Source organism: Pipra filicauda, unplaced genomic scaffold, assembly GCF_003945595.2.
Source record: "Pipra filicauda isolate LSUMZ 115617 unplaced genomic scaffold, ASM394559v2 scaffold36_size6622888_pilon, whole genome shotgun sequence".
Lineage (NCBI taxonomy): Eukaryota > Metazoa > Chordata > Aves > Passeriformes > Pipridae > Pipra > Pipra filicauda.
In genome coordinates, this window is record NW_024104498.1 from 2,890,515 (window position 1) to 2,909,942 (window position 19,428).

The window sequence follows — 19,428 nt, forward strand, 5'->3', positions numbered from 1 at the left end:
GAAACTTTATAGGAAACACAGAAGCAGATAAGCATGGAAATGAAATCGGATCTAGCTGGGATTTGCTGCAGTATCAGAATACAGAAGCTCTGTGCTTCTGTTCCTGAAGTGCTGCCTTCTTGCTGTGGGCCTTGTAATAGTCTTTCCCAGTATTTTGCTTTCTGGGGAATAGTCAGAATTGGTTTTCAATGCAGGAGATGTTTGCTGCTCCTGTTTGTACCCTGCTGACTCACTCTACAACACCTCTTTATCCATAAACCTGCAGCTCCAACACTCGGCCTCCAACATTTTCAGTGTATTTTAGACTGGAGATGCTCTGTGCTTCCCCAGAGGGAAATGAGAGTTCCTGAGAGATGGATACCAGTGTCTCACAGTGTGCATAATGAGGTCTTTATTCGAGTAAAGAAAGAACATACTGAGTGACCAAGCAGAAACAAGGAGCAGAGTGCTCCATGCAGTCTTCAGGTTCTGTATCAGGAAAGGGTAGTTATCCTTCAGGCCAGACCTGGAGAAGATGGGATCAATACCATAACCAAAGTCCTCTGCTCTGGCTGAACAGAGAAGTAGTTGTGTCCTGGAGATGTGGCCACCAGCAGCTCCACACACGCCACCCAGCAATAAACAAAACCCAGGGAAGGGCCTTTAACCCCTATCTCCCTGGATATGGTATGTGGCTATGTAAAGGGACTAGTCCTAGAAGGAATCCAAGTGGGATGGCTGCAGCAGTAACAACACTGCTGTTCCCTGGGTCTGGTTCATCTCAGCTCACCTCTGGTATGGATGCATTGAGGCAGATTTGATGTTTGTTTTTATGCCACTTGGCATTTTTCCTAAAGAGAGGAAAAAAAAAGAAAAAGCAGTGCAAAATCAGCATATGGGAGAACATTTGCTCAGGAGCATGCAAGAGTCACAACAACCCCATCTGGGTTTTTCTTGTTCCACTCCAGGCTTATCTGCTACAGCGTCTTCCAGCTTCTGATCTAACACAATCAATCTCTTCTACAAACTGGCATCTTTCCCTGTTGAGAAATCTTCTTGACAACTCCTGTGTCCCTCTGTTATCCCCTCACATTCTATCCTTGTTCCACCCTAAGGAAGCCTTTCTCTTTGTCAGGAGGCTCCTACATCACTGTTGGACTTAGTTTCACAGAAGTTGCTGGCAGCAGCACTCACAGAAGAACCCAGACTGATCTTCACTTCCATTTCAGAGAGGCAAACACAGAGCCTGTATCCCCTTACACGCAGCATTATTTACAGTCAGGGTGTATATTTAAATTACTAAGCCTCTCTGAGATCTCTTCATTTCCTGTAACCACATCCACCTCTTGGGCATTATTACTCTTTGCTGATACCAATCACACATGGAAGCATGTTCAAAGCTTACTAGCAGCCTACAGTGAGTGTACAGTGCTAGACAAAACTGAAATGTCTGAAAGATAAACAGTGATTAAAGAGCAGCTCAGAGGGATATTCAAAGAACACTCCTTCAGTGTCTTCAAATTAAAACAGGAAAAAAAAGGACAACTTCTGGAAGTTAAAACTGTAGTGCAGCAGGACAAGAAAAGAAAAGATTTGATAAGCAAATGCCTAAAAGAATAAAGATTATTAAACTTTCTCAAACATATCCAAAATGGGTCATTGCCAGCAATAAATGGGCAGGCAACTGATATATCACTTCAGCGCTAACAAGCAATACACAAATACTGTTAGACATTACTCCAAAAGCAAGTGAACAGGACTGCATGGTTCACCTGCATCTGGGACACTGTGAGCAATTCTGGTGTTCCCAGTCTTGGAAACAAAGAGAAAAAGTGCAGGTCAGAGTGACAAGGATGGTCCAAGTTATCATTTTCACACGAAGTCACATTAAAGAGAATAGGACTCATAAGCTAGGGGGAAAAAAAATTAAAAATGGACAAAGGGAGGAGACATAACACATTTCCAAAACATGAAAACTAGTATGGAGAAGGTGAGGAATCATTACTCGCCATTTCTCACAACATGGGTAAAAAGGAAACATGCAAGAAAATTATCAAGAAAAAGATTTAAACATAAAAAGGATTATTTTAAAAGCAAAACATGCAATAGAGCTGTGGGACGTATTGCTATATGTGTTGTAGAAGTCAAAACTGTAATTCAAACAGGAACTGCAGAAATTAATGGCTGCTGTACCCACTGGTACAAAAAAAAAACTGGCTTAATATCCCTGAAAAATGACTGTTGTCAAGATATACCTTTTTCTTGTATTCTTTCAGCCTCAGCTATGGGCATAATCAAAAGCAGAATAGTGAGACTGACCTTTGGTAAAATCCACTATAGCTGCTCTTATCAAAAGGGACCTTACCCCTAACACAGGCTGGACAGGAGCTCTTGTTACCAGGGTGCTCTGCCTGGGCTACAGAAGGGCCTGTCTTACCATCCTGGATACAGTGTTTATGGGGTCTTTGTTTTCAAATCACAGTGGAAATTAATTTCTCTTACCTAAATACATATTTAACTCAGGATTAATATTGTTGCTCAAGTTCATTTCTGAACAACAGTCATTACACGGGCAAGAAAACACCAATTAGGATATCCGATATCCTGAATCGCAATTAACGTTATGACAGCACAGGGTTAGGCCTCTATGTCCCCCAGGCCCAACCCATTCCTGACAGCAGAGGACTTTTAAGGAGGAATAGCAGAACAGGGCAAGCCTGCAGTGACACCCCTGCAGAATACCCCAATACCCCCTCTGCTGCTAACATACTGTGGCTCAGGGTCATGGAATCAGAGTTGGTTTCTTCAAGATTAGCTGTTGACTGATTTTTCAAACAGAAATTTACGTGCTTACTTATTTTTCCATCTCATATAAACACTATCTACCTGTCACACTAGGCAATGTGCTCTACAGTCTAATTATTTCATATTCAGAAAAATATCTCACTTTTGTTCCAAGTTTACAAGCCCGTATTTTCATTGGAGCACTTTCACCAATCCTTCTGTATCCTGGGAGACAGTGAACAATCATTCCTCATTCACCTGCTGTATACAATTTGGGATTTTACAGGCTTCCTTCTCCTTAGCCCAAAGCTATGGCCAATAGCAGAGACGGTATCAGAACCACCCATAATATTGCAGGTGTGGGTGCCCAATGGATTTACAGAATGGCCTGAAGGTACCACGTGTTCCTCTTCCAGTAATTGCAAACATTTGGTTTGCATTTCTGCCCCAACTGAACAACCAATTGATGTCTTCAGAGAACTCATATCATGGATGTATTTCACAAATACAAGTAACTAGGTTAGAGTCCAGGTGCTGGATATGTACAGTCCAATTTGTACACGCATGTATTTCACTTTATGTTTCATACAAATGTAACCTATTGCTATGAAGCAAAGCCCCTTGGTATGGGAAATCTTTCTGACTTTTTACAGACAACTTTTGGGTTTTTTCTTACCTTAAAGAACTCATTGCCACCAAACTTCACCACTTCATTGCCTACCCACAACTTAAATTTGACAGGAAATCCCCCAGCATAGATCCCTGCAAAACTACACTGCGATCTCCCTCCATATTGATCCCTATGTTCACTAAGTCTCTTATTAAAATAGTATTGCAGTGGGAGTTAAGAAGCTGAAGCTGGTTGGCTGGGATCCACTTCAACCTCAGCTAATTTTAAGCAGGTATTGCTCCACTGTTGTAACCTGACTCATGTTAAGGCTAGAAAGGAAACTCATACTTAGTTACACCTCAGAGGTGACTGGGGAAGAATCTCTACATCTGCATTTGTCTCTCTTGCTCCAAGGATTTCAACTGATCTCAGATAAGCAACTTCTTTACCTGGCTGTCCTGCTGGTGTCATCTGTACTCCTGCCAGCATTGGCTGCTGCTGAGCTGGTGCCCCTGTCATTGGGACCTGCTGGATGCCTGAAGCCCCTGCAATGATGGCACCAGCTCCTGGTTGGCCTGACTGGACAGATGCCCCTGAGCCTGGGGGTCTCCTGTTTGACAGCCCTTTCCCAAAGGCCACAGCTGCTACCAGTGCATTGGTATCTGCAGGGTTGAAAGTCTGCTTGTTCTGTCGTAAACCTGCAGAAAAAGAAGTTGTTATTTTCAGAAGTTTAGACTTAGCAATCAAAGTCTAAGGAGTGGCATAGCTGCTCCTGAATTTACTTTTTAGCTACTTTGGTTCGTGTAATAGAGATGAGTTTTCTTACAAGCTCTCCTAGAGGAGTCTCAGCAGGGTCAAAGAAGCTGCAAAATCCAGGGACAAGGGTGATCCAAGAGCTTTTTCACTGACAGCAGGGCATAATCTGCTCAGGGAAGGAGGACAGAGGGAGCTAACTCCTCCATGCCCACGAGAAGTTCCCACTAAAGGCTCCATGCTCAATCCTACGGCAGTTAACAAGCACTGTGTTTTAGATAAACAATGGCAACATCCCTTTTGAAGGCTCATGAGCAGCATGGTGTCTGCAAGTTTTTCTGCCACACATGTGCCCAGTTACACTGTTAATCCCAGAAACTAGACAGAACCTGTGCTTGAGTCCTTGCTTACACTATGTGTGCGTCAAAGATAACGATAAAAACAATGCCACTGCCTTTAGGAGTTGTGCACAGCACTCCTGGGAACAGTAAACACAACCAGAAAAGGCTGGCCATGAGTCTGATGCACCCATCATCTAGAGGGCATCACACAAGAGCCTGCCAACAACGTAGTCTCCTTCAGAACACAGCTAAGGGGTTTCCCATTCACTGGCACTGCATTTTCACATCTATTTTTATTAATTAAAGTTGATTGAGAGGTTTTCTTGGCAAATACTTACCACTTCCTCAAAGAGGGATATGGAAAAGGGTTGGGATGACCTTCCTGCCATGCACAGGTCACACAAGCAGGACACATGGCACCCACAGGATCCCTTCTCAAACTAGGGACAGCCAATCTTGCATGTTCCGGAATGCTTTTGTTTATGCTGCTCAACCTCAATTCCCATACTTCAGCCTGTCTGTTATACCTGTTTTGCCTCTACTCTCTGAAGCCTGCTGCTTGAACCCCTGCACCCCACTTCCACCTCAGTGACATACCTCCACTTTCAGATTCACGCTCCTCCTTACTGATTTTCTCCAGCAGATTTGAGCACATTTTGTTCAGACTTTGGATCTGTTTCTGCAAAATGAAAACTATCAGAAACTGCCAGGATATCTCCAACTCAGCACAAATCAGCAAGGAGAACGAACAAGCTTTCTCTTCCCAGGGTCTGTGTAACCAACTGTAAGAATTTTGGTGGCCGAGCCTAGGGAGCCCAGTGCTAAGGCACACAGGGCACTATGGGGATGAGATGGCCTCCACTTCTCTGACTGGTCCGATGGCACCTCCTGTGAACAGCCAGAGAGCTGGATACCCTGGTGAAACTGTGGAGGAAACCAAACCTCAGCTAGGGTCAGCTGGAGAAATCTCAGACAGGAAAGGACAAAGCAAAAAAAAATAAACTTTCAGATGGAAGGGTGAAGGAAGCAGAGTTAAAGGGCATTGTGTGCCCTAGGGATAAGAGGCAGAAGTATCAAGCTGTTCTTTACCTACCTGTGCTGCATCAGGGCTAATTCGAGCTGCGTCAGTGATCAGCTGCTTCTCCTGCTCCTCCACCTCAGGGTCGGGCTTAGTTCGGAGATGGTCAGGCACCACCTCATGGCTGAACACGGGCACACGCCCCTCCGTCTGCCGCTGCAATGTTGGACAAGCCTCACTCAGAGCCTCTGCCTCCAGCCCAGGGCACAGGCCATGGTGCTGGAACAAGGCCAGCATGCTGTGCAGAAACCTTGATCTGGGGAGCATTAGGAAGTTTTAACAACTTGTCTAGGAATTTGCACTGTGCCTGTTTAGTCAGAGCAACATATTTGTGAATAGAACACCTCCTGTAAAGTGCATCCAGTGCACGTGAGGTGAAAATCCCTCAGCAAAGCAGCTCCCAGACAGAACTACTCGCTGCTTTTTCTTTCTCTACACCCAGGGCTGAGGAGTGCCCAGCACAAGGAGTGGCAGGCTGGAGCAGACACACAAGCACTTTCTGATGATCAAGGGACACGTCTTACCATGATCTCCTCATCACGGTCTGGAGACAGCACTAGGGGGATGATAACCTGGTTTCGCAGTAATGGGGTCTTCTCATGCTTTAGCACTTTATTCAAGGTGTTCAGCTGCCCTGAGAGCAATGCAAAGCTGTCCAGAACTGATGGCCTGGGAAAGCAAATAAAGAAGACAAAACATGGAAAGGTATGCCACAGGTGGCTTTTCTCTCTTCTTTGTTCAAATGGCTGAGAAGTGAGGAAGTAACACTATTACTCCTCAAATCACTCTACTCCAGACAGTGAGCAGTAAAACCCAGGGTTGAATATGCAGATGTGGACAAACCCCAGCCCCTACTGCAAATGTCTCAAATGTTGCAAATAGTTCAGGGATTACAAGCAGTACCATTGGAAGTGTCAGTTGTTTGGGATTTCAGCAACATACACAGGAGCAATTCTCTCCTTACCACTAACTCTCCCAGCGCAATTCTAGAGCAAGGTCTGAGAAATAATTTAACCCCTAGGCAGTACAGCCAGGAGAGACAATATTTATGGCTTGGCTATCCACGCTAAGCAATAATGAAGCAAAGTAACTGATAATCTTGTCCCCTTCAGCTTGTTCCCACAGGGGGATTCACCACCTCTCCTGCCTTCTGCAACATTAACTACAAATGTTAATGGCCTCTGAAGCTTTCTGCAATGGCAGACACTGTTTAAGATACCGTATAGTTTACTAAGTTGCAGCTATAACATCTTTATGCTCCACCAGGAGGAGAATGACATCTTGCAAGTCTCTCAAACTGTGTGGTGAAACAGAACTAGCAAAACACAAAAGCTCAGTTTATATCAGAGCCAGAAAAAGCCAGAGAAGGTCAAAAAATGCAGAAAGAACCATTGCTCATTTCACAGTACATGTGGGTCTCTAAGATATTTCACTTGAGAACTTCCAGTCACTGCAGATGACTCTATTACTCTACAGCATGAGACCAATGGATTTCAGCTGGTTTTCTGGTGGAAGACGGGTAGTGGTCCCTCCAGCACAAATATGAAAAGCAAATTTAAACCTACTGACACTAGGTTTCTAATGGTTTCTAACTAATCCTTTGAGCCAAGTCTGAACAGCTTCAGTGACCAAGCGCCCCCAGCTCCAAGAGACACCTTACCAGGTGAGTCGGTCGTACTCGTTCTCCAGCTTGTAGATAAAACTGACCAAAGAGTTCTTCAGGTCGGCCACCTGACTGATCAGCGCCTCCAGGGTCAGCTCCAGCTGCTTCTCCTCTCTCTAAATTAAGAAAGACAAAGGATGAGGACAAAGCTTAACATCCTCCCAAGGTATTGCGAATCCACATCCATGCATCCATAATCCAATTGGTCCTACAGCCAGCCTCCTTTTCAGAGGAAGCAAACAGAGACTCCAGAAATAAAAATCCTGTGGTTTCACATTGACCCCCTTCCCCTTGGAACACTTAGGCAATAGACTTGTGCCTCAGACAAACGCTTGGCCAGCTGTGCTCTTTAAGATCTAGATGAGCATAGTGAAGACATCATCACTTACATCTGCTTTTCACCACATCAGGCAAAGTCATCAAAGTTAGCTCATGCCACCTTTGTGAGCCATTTAAGCCAACTCAGCTCAAAGTAGATTAGCATTCTCTCAACTTTCTCTGACAGCAGCTGTGGGCACAGTGATGTCTTCATCCAAAACAGCCTTTGCAAAACGAGTACCAGGTCCGTGGCCTAAAGACTCCAGTTTGTGCTCTTTACCTCATTTACCTTCTTTCTGCCCAAGTGCCACCTCCAGCTGCCAAAGAAACTGGCAGCTGCTACCGTATTTGTGCCTTACTGGCTGCGGGAGGCCCTGCTGTGACACGGAAGGTGTCATACCCACACACACACCTCACCTCCTGCCTTTTGCTCGGATTACATTGTTTAAATAATCTTTTCCACTGATAACCCCATCCGGGTGAGGGAAGACGTTGACAGATAAAGTGTCAAGACAGGGGATCTGATGTCAAAGACACCAAGGCATGTCCTTGGCTCTTGCAAAAACCTCCTAAAATCCTATCTACTCTAACTTACTCATACTACAGTATTGCGCAAAATATAATTAAAGTCCCAGCCCTAATGAACTGCTCGTGTAAGTTGAGAACTGTACAATAATAATCCATGAGGAGGGTGGGACAAAGCAATCAAATAATAGAAAGGGAATACCGATTGGGAAAGCAGATAGAGTGACTCAGGCTGCTGGCACGCTTGCTATTGGGTTTGTTGTTGCACTGCTTAAATACACTGGACCAGCGTAAGCTTCACAGGAGAGGTTATCAGGCATCTCCCATGTTCATGAGAACACAATATCATTCTCTTTTATTTATATTCTGACAAGTCAGTAATTATTGACGGGACTTCATTTTAGCCACCTTAGAATAACAGCTGAGTCGACCTTGTTAAAATTTGATCCCCCGTCCGTGGAGTGGGTTCATGGAAGGGATTGCTGCTGGTTGTCCCACCTGGAGACAAAGGCGCCCTCCTCCATCTTGTGACAGGACTAGTCAGTTCCTGTCCAATTAAGAAATGAGCCTACAACTGTTTGTGTGCACTGGGTTTGTGCAAGAAGATTAACTACTGCCTGTATTACAAGCCGGGCAGGTAGCCAGTGTTTTACTACAGGGGTGCCAAGCATATGCACCCATAACAATTCCCCTGGCCCGCTGCCTGTGCTTATCCAAGAAGCCTTCAAGATGAATGAAATCCCATTGCACATGGCCTGCTCCAAGCCTCCTTCTTTCCCAGGCTCTTCCCAAAGCCATAAGGAGCTGGAAGCAGACGTAAGCAGTGCAAAGCATGCGTACAATAAGACTGACCAGTGATTCTAAGGAATGCCGTGCCTCTCTGCTGTGCCTGCCTCTTGTGCCTCTCACAGGGAATGCTTTGAGGAGTTTGTTAGCAATGCTAAATTGCCCAGAGGTAGTAAAGATAAGGCTTATTGGAGGGGTTTTTGTTGCAGCACCTGCTGATAGGGAGCAACTGAGAGATAAAGGTGAAATTCAGAGTAGGTAAATGTAAGCAACGCATTTGGCAAAACAAAGGGGGAAAAAAATCATGACTGGCAAAACAAAGGGGAACACCCCCGCCCCACCCGTACACAATGACATTCTCTGAGCTGATAATGTTGTTACTCATCAACAAGATCTTGGGATTATCTGAGGATAACTCGTGAAAACATCTGCCCAAGGCTCAAAAGGCAGTCAAGGAAGTGACCATAGGATTTATTAGGAAAGCAACAGAAAACTAAGCATCCTTATGTGACCGCATAAATGCATGCCTGATTTGCATCTCGAATATTACGAGTCACTCTTGTCCCTCCAGCTGAAAAGGGATAATGTAGGAATACGTACTAATAAAGGCAACAGGCATGATCAAGACTATTCATAGTTCTATAAATGCATCAATTAAAAACAGTAAAGAGACTGGTACACACAAGGAGAGAAAATGTAAAAAACCCCTATAGATAAGGAATTGCGGGACAATCCACTTTAACTTTCTTTTCCGGTAGGACAACCAGAAGACTTGCACGAAGCCAGCAGGCAGAGGTTTCAAACCAAAGGAGGTAGATCTTTACAGCCTGTTAACCTGTCATTAACCTGCACAACTCTTGCACATTATGGATGCTACAAATTCACAGCATTTCAAAAAAAAAAGTAACCAGGTCCTCCTGCCATTGATGAAATTTCATTCGAGGCTGTTCAACACAAGGGATACGCCAGCAACAGTCTACACAGAATGACACCCAGCAGCGTGTTTTGCTCTCACGACTTCATTTGGGCACCGGTGGCAAAGCCAGGCTGCTGGGGCAGGGGGGCCTTTGGTCTGAGGGCTCTCACCCAGGGCTGCAGCAGGGGCTGAGAGGGGCCGGTGCGCTCAGACAGCCGCACGCACCGCCACCCGCCCCACAGCCGCGCAGCAACAACGGAGAGGCCGCTGCACGGGGGAGCACCACGAGCTCGGCCTCCCGCCCGGGCTGCCCCGGCCGCGGCTGTGCCCGGTCCCTGCGGAGCCCCCGGCCCCGCTCCCCGGCCCTCACCTGCATGGCGGCGCTGGCGGCGGCGATGGCGGCGCTGGCACCGCCCCGGTGTCCGGGGAGAGCGGCGCTTCCGGGGGCGGGGCCGCGCCGACATGGCGGGGGCCGAGCGGCCCGACGGGGAGGTGGGAGCGGGCCGGGCTGGGCTCGGCGGGGAGCGGGGCGGCGGGGCGGGGGCCGGGAGCGGGCCGGGGAGCAGGGGCTCGGCGAGGGCCGGGGGTGGCGCGGGGCCCGGGGCCGCGGGGGGGAGCAGCGGGGCTGCCCCGGTGCGGGGCCGCAGTAGCCCGGGGTGAACGGCGCTGGCCGGGGGCTCCTGCGGGGCTGACCTGTGATCCCGCCGCAGGTGGAGGAGGCAGGACACGTGTTCCTCCTGATGAAGAAGGACTACCGCATCTCCCGCAACGTGCGCCTCGCCTGGGTGCTCAGCCGCCTGCACCAGGTCATCCGGGCCGTGCCCGAGCCCGAGCTGGTGAGTCGGTGTCCGGGGCTGGAGGGGTCGCCGCGGCTGGTGCTGCGCCACCCGGCAGCGCCTGGACCCTGCAGAGCATCCGAACCCGGCTCCTTTCTCTGATTCTTCCTGTGACGTGGATTCTTCCTTCTCTCATTTGCTTGTTCTGGCAGGTGAAGTCGGAGAATGAGCTTGATGTTCTCAGCATCCTGCCTAACGGGTGGCAGCCGGACGAGCCCGTCCAGCCCAGGCCCTATCTCCTCGTGCCCTCCACACGGGTCACCTTCCTGGCCCGCCAGTACCGATTTGTGATCGAGCTTGATCTGAGCCCTTCCACGGGGATTGTGGTAAGTGCAGAAACTGTCTCTCCGGGGTGTTCTGCCTTAAAAGGCTGGACCCGTTTCTATTTGCTGAGAAGACTTATTGCTCTCAGTGTCAGTCTTAACTTTTGCAGAAGTTTTGCTTTTCCCAGGAGGGAGCTGGGAAAGCTGTGCTCCTGGCCGAGCAGCTTAATGGCAGGTCCTGTTTCTCCACTGGATGCTCAACGTGTGATTTTTGTTTATGGGAGCTGTTGTTTTAATCCAGCTGCCATTGCAGAAGGATGTTTGCTGCTGGCTCTGCGGGGTGGGACAACCAGCAATGAGATTGAAGGTCCTAGAAAACGAAAAAGCTGTTCTCTTTCTCTGTTTCTGCAGGATGACTCAACGGGGGAGATAATTTTTGATGAAGTGTTTCATGCCCTTTCCCGATGCTTGGTGGGATTGTTAAGACCCTTTCGTATCCCTGGTTCAGACATTATCTACCAGCCAGAGATCTTTGTCACCATCCAGGCATATTCCTCCATCATTGGCCTGCAGTCCCACCAGGTGAGGTTCAGACTGTCCCTGGGCTTGGCTCAGCTCTCTGTGCCAGGGTCCTGTGAGGGCAGAGGAAAGCAGGGGTGTGTGGCAGCTGGGCTCTGTGATCTGTGATGCTGCAGCCTCGTCTCACTAGAATGTGGCCTGGTGTGGTGCAGAAGTGTGTGTGAGCAACTTCTCCTTTCTGGGCAGAAGGCAGAGGTTTTTCTGGAGAATGCTGCCCACAGGCGTGACCTTAGAATTGGGCCTCAGGGGATATTTGCCTCATGTTGAAAGTGTGCTCGTTGATGTTTTGTTGTTGTTTTTAATTTCTGTCGATTAATTCTTTTTCCTGTTGTAATTAGCTTGAAGCATCCAAGCAGAGCCCATGTGCCCAAAAGCTTGTCTGCCTGCTCCAGCTGTGTAGCAGTGGTTAATTCAAAAATAATTGCCCCTTCCTACAAACCTTCTTCTCTTTGCATTGCTATGAATATGCTGCTGCTTGCTGGAGGGAGCAGCCAGCCCCAGTATTGAGATTATCAGTGAGATTTTACTTGTGTCAGGGTAGGTCTGTTTAACAAATTCAAGTCTGGTTTATGGTGCCAGTGTGATTTTTGAAGTTCATCCTTGATCTCTTTCACCTTACTGTATTTTCACATTACTTACACATTTCTGATGGTGTGTTTCATTATTTTGCTAATACCAGAGAAAGTGGGTGGTAACAGGAGGAGCCTCTTAGTCTGTGCGTGTTCCCTCCCTCTCCCTGCCCTGCCCAAGCCTTCTGCCAGGGTCTGTGTAGGGCCTGAGGAGCGTGGGCTTCACTTTGGTCCATTCTTAGGTGCTACCAGATTAAGCGTAGCAGGAACTTCTCCATTTGCCAGTGGTATTTTGTGTGTCGTCTTGTCCAGCAATCTTGCAGACACCATCCTGCTGTGCCTCAGTATCTCCCCTATTAACACTATATTGGGCTACATCTGTAAACACAGGTGTCATGCCTATCAGCTTGGGGAGTTTCTGTGGTGGCAGGCTCACTCTGTCACATCACTCAACCTCTTCTGTAATGTCCAGTCTAATTTTTTCTTTTCTTTACTTCCTTTTGGAAGATAATTGGATCAGTCTATAGGTGAGTTAGATTAGAACAAACAGGCCTTCCTTAGAAACATCAGACCAGAGTTAATGGCTTCTAGCAAGGATCCCACATCATTTTCTCCTGACAGCTGGTTATCTTGGGAGAATGCAAATGAAGTAAAAATTTCTTGCCCAAGAAGATTTCCCAAAGTGCAATGTGAGCATCTGCTGCAGAGTGAACTGCAGATGCCACGAGACCACTGCTCAGGGGCAGTTGGCTCTGAGCAGGAGCAGAGAGAAGTGGCCTGTGTTGTACCTGTTCTTTGTCAGGGATGTGTCTGAACTTCACCATAGGGAGCTGTGTTCCTGTGTACCTTTTTGTGGGGTGGTGCTATAAAACCTTAAAGTGATGACTGATGTGTGTGTCCTTTGGGCCAGGTACTGTTCCAGGGCTGTCAGCTGGATGAGACGAAGCGTGAGGCCTTTCTGCACCAAGTTTACACACAGCTGTGTGCCTTTGAGAACAAAGTGGCAGAGATGCTCCAGCAACAGTATGAACCCAAACCTCAGGTAAGGAGGGCAGAGGTAGTTGGGGTCTCCTGGCTCCCTTGAGATCTGCGCTCTGAGGCCCCTCTGAGGTGAGGTGGCAAGAGGAACAGCAGGGTAGGTCTGCAGAAGGGACAGCTGAGGATTTGTAAGATAATGTTGTGGGATGTGCTAACGAGACCTTAACTCTGAGGAAAGCAGAACCAGTGTTTAGAAGGACTGATGAGAATGATTACTTTCCCTAAGATTTCTGTGCAGTAAAACAGCTTGACTTGTCTGACATCATAGGACAAATGGTAGGATGTGCTTTCTCTCTGAAGAAGATTGTGGGAGAGGTGATTATGCCCATATTATTAATCTATAAATAGCTGTGAATATGCCCTTAACCCTTGTTACATTTCATGAATGAAAATACTTTGTTGTTATGATGAAAACTAACCATAAAACTGGTGCAGTTTCTAAAACTGGTGCAGTTTCTAATACTCCTTGAAATCTGTGGCAAATGCTGGTTAGTAGCCATGGATATGTGTATCAGGAAATTAATGGAAGCATCATAGAAAGTTTGGGTTGGAAGGGACCTTTAAAGGTCATGTCCCTCGACCTGCTGGCCACGCTGCTTTTGATCTTCTTGCAGTCAAAGTCATTATTGGCCTGTCTGAGGTGATTTAATTCTTATTTAGCATTAGTTATTAGAGTTTGAGCTAAAAGGAAAAAAAAGTCTCAAAATCAGATGAGCAAGAGGCTACTGGTGATGTGTTGCAGTTCTATATCTGGAGTGCTCCGAATCTCACATTCCAGCTGAAATTTGTGTGTTTGATTACTAAGACTGTCAGTCCTGGAACAGAAGGAAGATTGGAGGAAGTAAATACCTGGTCTAGTGAGTCCAGATGGTGTTTTTGCAGTGCTTTGTATGCATTCCTGCTTGAATGCAGTATTTCTCTCATGGTGAACTACCTTATAACTTCTTCCATGCAAATGGGGGAAAGAGACGCTCTTGCAGGCCAGAGGGACTGGTGAGTCCTGCCACAGGCTGTGGGGTGGAGGTGGGAGGCCCCAGGGGAAGGGCAGGAACTGAAACTTTTTTAACTTTTGAAGTTGTATTAGCTGTATCATTGTTACGGAGTGTCTGAATTTAAGGCATCTGGCAAATTAAAGCGATGGATAGATTTTTTTTTTTTTTTTTGCTCACAGCCACAGATTGCTCCCATTTGTGCATAACAAAAGTTTCCTTAGTCCCAGTTTTCTTCTTCCAGCTCCAGTCATCTGCAGGGGAGGGTCCTGCCCATTCTCTGTCTTAGCAGTAAAAATGAAGCAATATTTTATTACAGGTTTGAAGTGCCAGAGCCTTCTGGGGATGAGGGGACTATGAACACAGGTTTCTCGCTGGTGTAATTATACAAATTTCAGGCTTTGCCTGGGGGATATTTTTCATAGAAGGTGGAGAAGTCTACCTGCATTTGTTTGTATCAGCAGTGCATAACGAGTGCTGTTTGAGCAGAGGTAAATGCATAGGCACTAGATTTTGTCCTTACGAGGCTCCTTGCTCCCTGTGCTGCAGTGAGACACAACTGTCTCTGCTTCTCCAGCCTTTCTGGGCTGAAAAGAGTAAATTAAGTAGATGCTGAATAGCTGCAGCTTCTACTAAGTGACAAGGGGAATAAATTGGTATTCACCATCTCTTTTGTTGGGAACTGCTTTGCTCTAAGTGACCCCAAAGTGTCTCATATTTCCTCTTCTGTGAGAAATCAGCTTAGAATAAAGCTCTGAGCATGCTGTCCCGTTCCTCTCCCCTCAAGCAGCCTTGTCCAGCTGTTCTGATGGGCCCAAGTGACCAGGATTTTGAGAGCACCTGGAAGTTAAAGCTACTAGTGGAGTCTGTTGAGGTGCTCCAGGGTTGTGGTGCCATGGGACTGCCAGACTGAAGGGTGTTTGGAAGAGCGAGAACTAGAGCTAGGCTGAAATCAGCCCCGTGGGGCCTTGTGGGTTTTTTTTTAACTTTTCCAGGTGGATTTGTCACCCCTGAGCCAAGAGAGCCCTAGTGAGGGGCAGGAGTCATCCGGGAGGAAGCCCAGCGTGTCTGTTGTCACTGCTGATGTTGGCCTGGTCAGCATGGTCCGGCAAGGGATCCTGGCACTGCAGCTGCTGCCCTCCAACTCCAGTGCAGGTTGGCTGCATCCTCGGGGTTAAGGTTTGCCCAGTTGTTTGCAAAGGGTTATGTTCCTCCTGCCTTAGGCTGAGGTTAATTTTATAAGGGCTGGTACCTGGACCCTTCTGTTGGGGATGAAATTTCAACATTAGCTTTTACTCTCCACGCTGTGGGCAAACTGTGGCGGTGGGAATGGGGAGGACAACACCATGCCACATGCTATGTGTCAGCATTGGGGAGTTTGTGAGGAAGTACAGCTGTGACTGTTGCTCAGGACAACCCGGGATGTGCAGAGCTAAGTGCTGTGCTGTACCTAGCCAAGGTGTTTGCCAGCTCCATAATGCCTTGGAAGCTCTAAACCATGCTTGGGATTTTCCTTCTACTTTTGCCCTGCCTAAAACTTTCTCTTTGATGGATATAATGGGAGATTGATAGCTGCTTGAGATGGAAGACGCTCTAAGATGCTGCCTTGTTTACAGGTATAATAATAATTACGGATGGTGTGACCAGTGTCCCTGATGTGGCTGTGTGCGAGACTTTACTCAACCAGCTGCGCAGTGGCACAGTGGCCTGTTCCTTTGTGCAGGTATGTCTGGTACCTGGCAGTGTGGGGCAGAGGGGGAGGCAGATAGATTCTTGTTGGTGGCATTCACTTCCAGAGGGGAAGAGGAGCCTTCTCTGCCTGTTTGAGTCCCTTACCAGCCCTCTGCCTTGTCCTCAGCACTGCTGCACTCTCTCAGGTGTCTTCTTTTTCCATCCTGCAGGTGGGCGGTGTCTACTCGTACGATTGCAGCTTTGGCCACGTTCCCAATGTGGAATTGATGAAATTCATCGCCATGGCCACTTTTGGTGCTTACCTCTCCACGTGCCCTGAGCTGGATCCCCTGAGCCTGGATCTGAATGTGTATCACAAGGCATTCCTGCTATACTCCTTCCTGCGTACTGGGGAGTCTCTGAATCCTGAGTATTACTGTGGTGAGGAATGTGCATGTCCTCCTTCCAGCAGCTGGATGTCTTACAGCACCTCTTTGGGGTGACTCCTCCAGGCTTGGTTATGCTGATACTCTCCCTTGTCCCCTCTGGGCAGTGCCTTCTGAAGGCTCTGGGCACAGTTGGTCACACAGCCTCATCTGTGACTCCCCTCCTGGTTCCAGGGATTGGGAGGACCACTGTTCCCCTTTCTGTGGTCTTGGTTCAGCAATCTGCAGTTAGGCTCACTGTGTTGGAACTTGGAGAGGGGTCAGAAGCTCTTGCCCGCCCTTCCCTGAACACTGGTTAGCTCTCAGGTGGGGACATTCTGGAGAGCTTCTCCTAGCTGGTCTTGCAGACATCAGTTAGGATTGGAAAACCAGGCCCCTGAGAACCATCCCAAATGCCTCTCTTGGTTTTTCTTATTTTGTGACTGTTACTGACTGGGAGTGTGCCAGGACAGATTAGTTTAGTTACCAGTAAAACATGGAAACACCCTTTCGTGCCCTGGCGCTGTGCTGGTGCCATCTTCGCCTTCTGTAACTTGGCAGCAGAAGCCACACACAGTGGCAAGTTTGAAGAGAGCTGGCCTGGGACTTGGAAACGTTGAATTTTAAAAAGATCAGCTGTTAAGGGTTTAAGCTTAAGGCTTCCACATCCAGGTGCTTTTAGAAAGCACCTGGGAATTCAGGTTTTCCAGGGAAATTGGTAAAGCCCAAAAGCTTGCTGTGCAACTGTTGCAGCAGCTGTGCGGTTTCTGCCTGTCTAGGTGAGACGTAACTCCAGCGTGTGCCTTGTCCGAAAGCTGTCCCAGAGGAACCAGGGCCTGTCACCCCACCTTGCCCCTCTCCCAGGCCTCTTGGCCACACTCGTGAACCTGTTTGCTACGCTGCAGAATCAGGAGTGGGTGTGAGTGGTGCCTGAAGGATGTGTTGTTCTTCAGGCCAGCAAGGCGAGTGTTCCTGGCAGCTTTTATAAAACACTTCAGGAGGCACGTTGCCATGGGACTAGGCCGAGGGGAGCTGCTCCCTCACAAACCCCGTCTCTGCCATTTGCAGTGTCCCAGCACAGGCTGTTCAACGAGCACCTGGTGTCTGCAAGCAGCAACCCCGCGCTGGCGATGCGGAGGAAGAAGCACACGGAGAAGGAGGTGCACGCCGACCTCGTGAGCGTGGTGTCGGTCCGGCTGCGCGAGGGCTACAGCATCCGGGAGGTCAACATCACAAAAGGTGACTCTGCTGCCTTGGGAGCTGGAGGCTCGGATAGGACTGTCTTCTCAGCTGCTTTAGAGGGGAGTACAGGGTCTGCCATTTCAGCAGAGTGGCTGATATTGTGGAGGAAGGAGCTGTTTTCCCCAGACTCTGTTTTCACGGTGCGGGGCTGCCCGGTATTGCTGTGCAGTTATGCACCTGCCAGGCTCATCCTCTGTGGCTGTAAGTGCCAGGGGAGGGACAGACAGTGATGCTCTGTGTCTTGGAAATGATTCCCCACAATTGCAGAGAAACTAATAACAGAACTTGGGTTTTCTGGGAGTTCATCTGTATTTCTCCTTTTTTTCATCCCTTTCTAGTCCTTTGCTAGATGCACTCCAAAATGGTGACGTGAAGTTGAGCACTTTGGTGCAACAGACTTAATGTCTCCAAACTACAACCTTCCAAAGGAAGAAATTCCAAAGGCTGTTGTTAGGTGAAAATGTCAGACCAGTCAGGACCATGACCAACTCAAGAAGACCATAAAACCTTCCAGTGATCCTGTTCTCTTATCTGACTCACTAGAGATTATGGCACCTGGAGTGTGAGAACTAGCAGCTGACTAGGAACCTTGAGGGGTTTTTGAGTATCCTAAGCAGTGCCAGGAAATCCTACCTAACTTTCCATCTCCAGCTGTGACTAGTGGTAGTACTTTAACTGAAGGGGAGATGGAAAAATCCAAATGCAAGCTTATTAGTACAGACAATGTTTTATATCAGGGAGTCAATGTCTGTGATATAACTCCAAAGTCATTCCAAACTTGCCATATGATGTTTTCTATGAATTTACTGTGGTCTGCCTTAAAACCACGTAAATACCTTATGGCACTGCTCTGCTTGGAGGATTGTCCCAGGGCTTCATTGCTCTTTCTCTACCTTCCTTTCTAAACTTCCTGAGACCAAATTAGACCTGTGTGAGTTTATTGTCTTTAATTAAGTTTATCCTCCTTCTCTGGCTTACACAAACATATTTAAGAATGATGTCTTTCTCCATGTAACCTCCCTTTTGGCAGGTTAAGCAAGCCCATGTTTCACCTTTCTTTCATAAGGGCAGGCTTTTTGTTTGTTTATTCAGGTTAATAGCACTCTTTTTTTTTTCCCTTCAGTTGTTCTCTTTTCAGTTTGGTCTCATACTTCTCAAAACAGTTGATAAGAGTGTTGTAAATGTGGTTTTATCGGTGCCTTGTTCAGCAATGCTAATAATACCCTGCTTCTGAAGTAAAATACCCAATGTGATGGACTGGGAATCACATGAGCTTTCTCCATGATTGCATTGTGGTGTTATCACAGAAATCCCTGAATCTCTCGTGCACCTTTTCTTCCAGCTGATGAGTCCTTGGGATTCTTTTATTGCCTTTTGTTTGTTTAATTGTCCCTAAATGTGCCATCCTTCACATGATAGTACTCTGAAGTTCATCTCGCTCAGTTCCCCTCACTGTTCCTCTGTGATGACTGGGAATTGCAGTTCTTTTGCCTTGATGCATCTTACAAACCGAGTGGATCTAAATCACCACTTTTTTTTTGGGGGTGGGGGGAAGGTTGCTAACAATCAGATTAGGTGGGATAATTTCTAAAGTTGGTCTTCCAGGAATCTCCCTAATTTCTTGTTTCTGGAGTTTTCAGTTAAAAGTAAATATCTGCTAAATTCTCTCAATGAGACAGTTGTTCTAGTAATGTCTGCAGATTTCACTAGCATAGGTGTGGCATGAGATACTTCCCTTAAATCCAGGCAGATTAGATCCATTGCCTTCTCCTTGTCCAGGAATGTCTACGAAACAGTGTGACAAGTCAATTCCTGTCCACACTCAATGTCTTTTCTCCTTCTGTGCACCAGTTCACTTACAGCTGGAACATCGCTGGATAAAGAGCCTTTCTCTTTAATCTGGCAGCAATGGTGAAGTGCTCTTCTTGGTGACTGTGTAGTCCTACATGGAAATGCTGGAAGAGCATTCACCAGGTGTGAACCATTTGAAAAGCAGTCAGACAAGTTCATGGATCCTTTTGCACAAAGGTGTAGCTACAACCTCTGGCTCAGGATATGGTAAA

The 19,428-nt window shown here is 47.3% G+C and overlaps 2 protein-coding genes across 7 annotated transcripts in view; one reads left to right on the forward strand and one right to left on the reverse strand.

Annotated features, from left to right (window-relative positions):
* Window positions 1–368: 368 nt before the first annotated feature.
* MED8 (mediator complex subunit 8) lies at window positions 369–10,156 on the reverse strand. The gene is made up of 7 exons (XM_027747147.2): window positions 10,124–10,156; window positions 7,206–7,324; window positions 6,070–6,214; window positions 5,561–5,701; window positions 5,065–5,146; window positions 3,823–4,071; window positions 369–830 (listed from the first exon to the last, which is right to left on the reverse strand). Exons 1-7 carry the CDS (start codon window positions 10,127–10,129, stop codon window positions 766–768), a joined length of 807 nt encoding a protein of 268 aa, XP_027602948.1. The 5' UTR covers window positions 10,130–10,156; the 3' UTR covers window positions 369–765.
* The window catches only part of SZT2 (SZT2 subunit of KICSTOR complex), a 56,866-nt gene continuing 47,579 nt past the window's right edge, over window positions 10,142–19,428 (forward strand). For all 6 annotated transcript variants that reach the window (XM_027747137.2, XM_027747144.2, XM_039384745.1 and 3 more), the window contains exons 1-9: window positions 10,142–10,245; window positions 10,464–10,589; window positions 10,742–10,915; window positions 11,264–11,434; window positions 12,911–13,042; window positions 15,023–15,182; window positions 15,644–15,750; window positions 15,929–16,139; window positions 17,192–17,362. In XM_027747137.2, coding sequence (XP_027602938.2) covers window positions 10,216–10,245; window positions 10,464–10,589; window positions 10,742–10,915; window positions 11,264–11,434; window positions 12,911–13,042; window positions 15,023–15,182; window positions 15,644–15,750; window positions 15,929–16,139; window positions 17,192–17,362 — 1,282 coding nt within the window. In that variant the 5' untranslated portion in view covers window positions 10,142–10,215. The remainder of the gene's footprint in view (window positions 10,246–10,463; window positions 10,590–10,741; window positions 10,916–11,263; window positions 11,435–12,910; window positions 13,043–15,022; window positions 15,183–15,643; window positions 15,751–15,928; window positions 16,140–17,191; window positions 17,363–19,428) is intronic.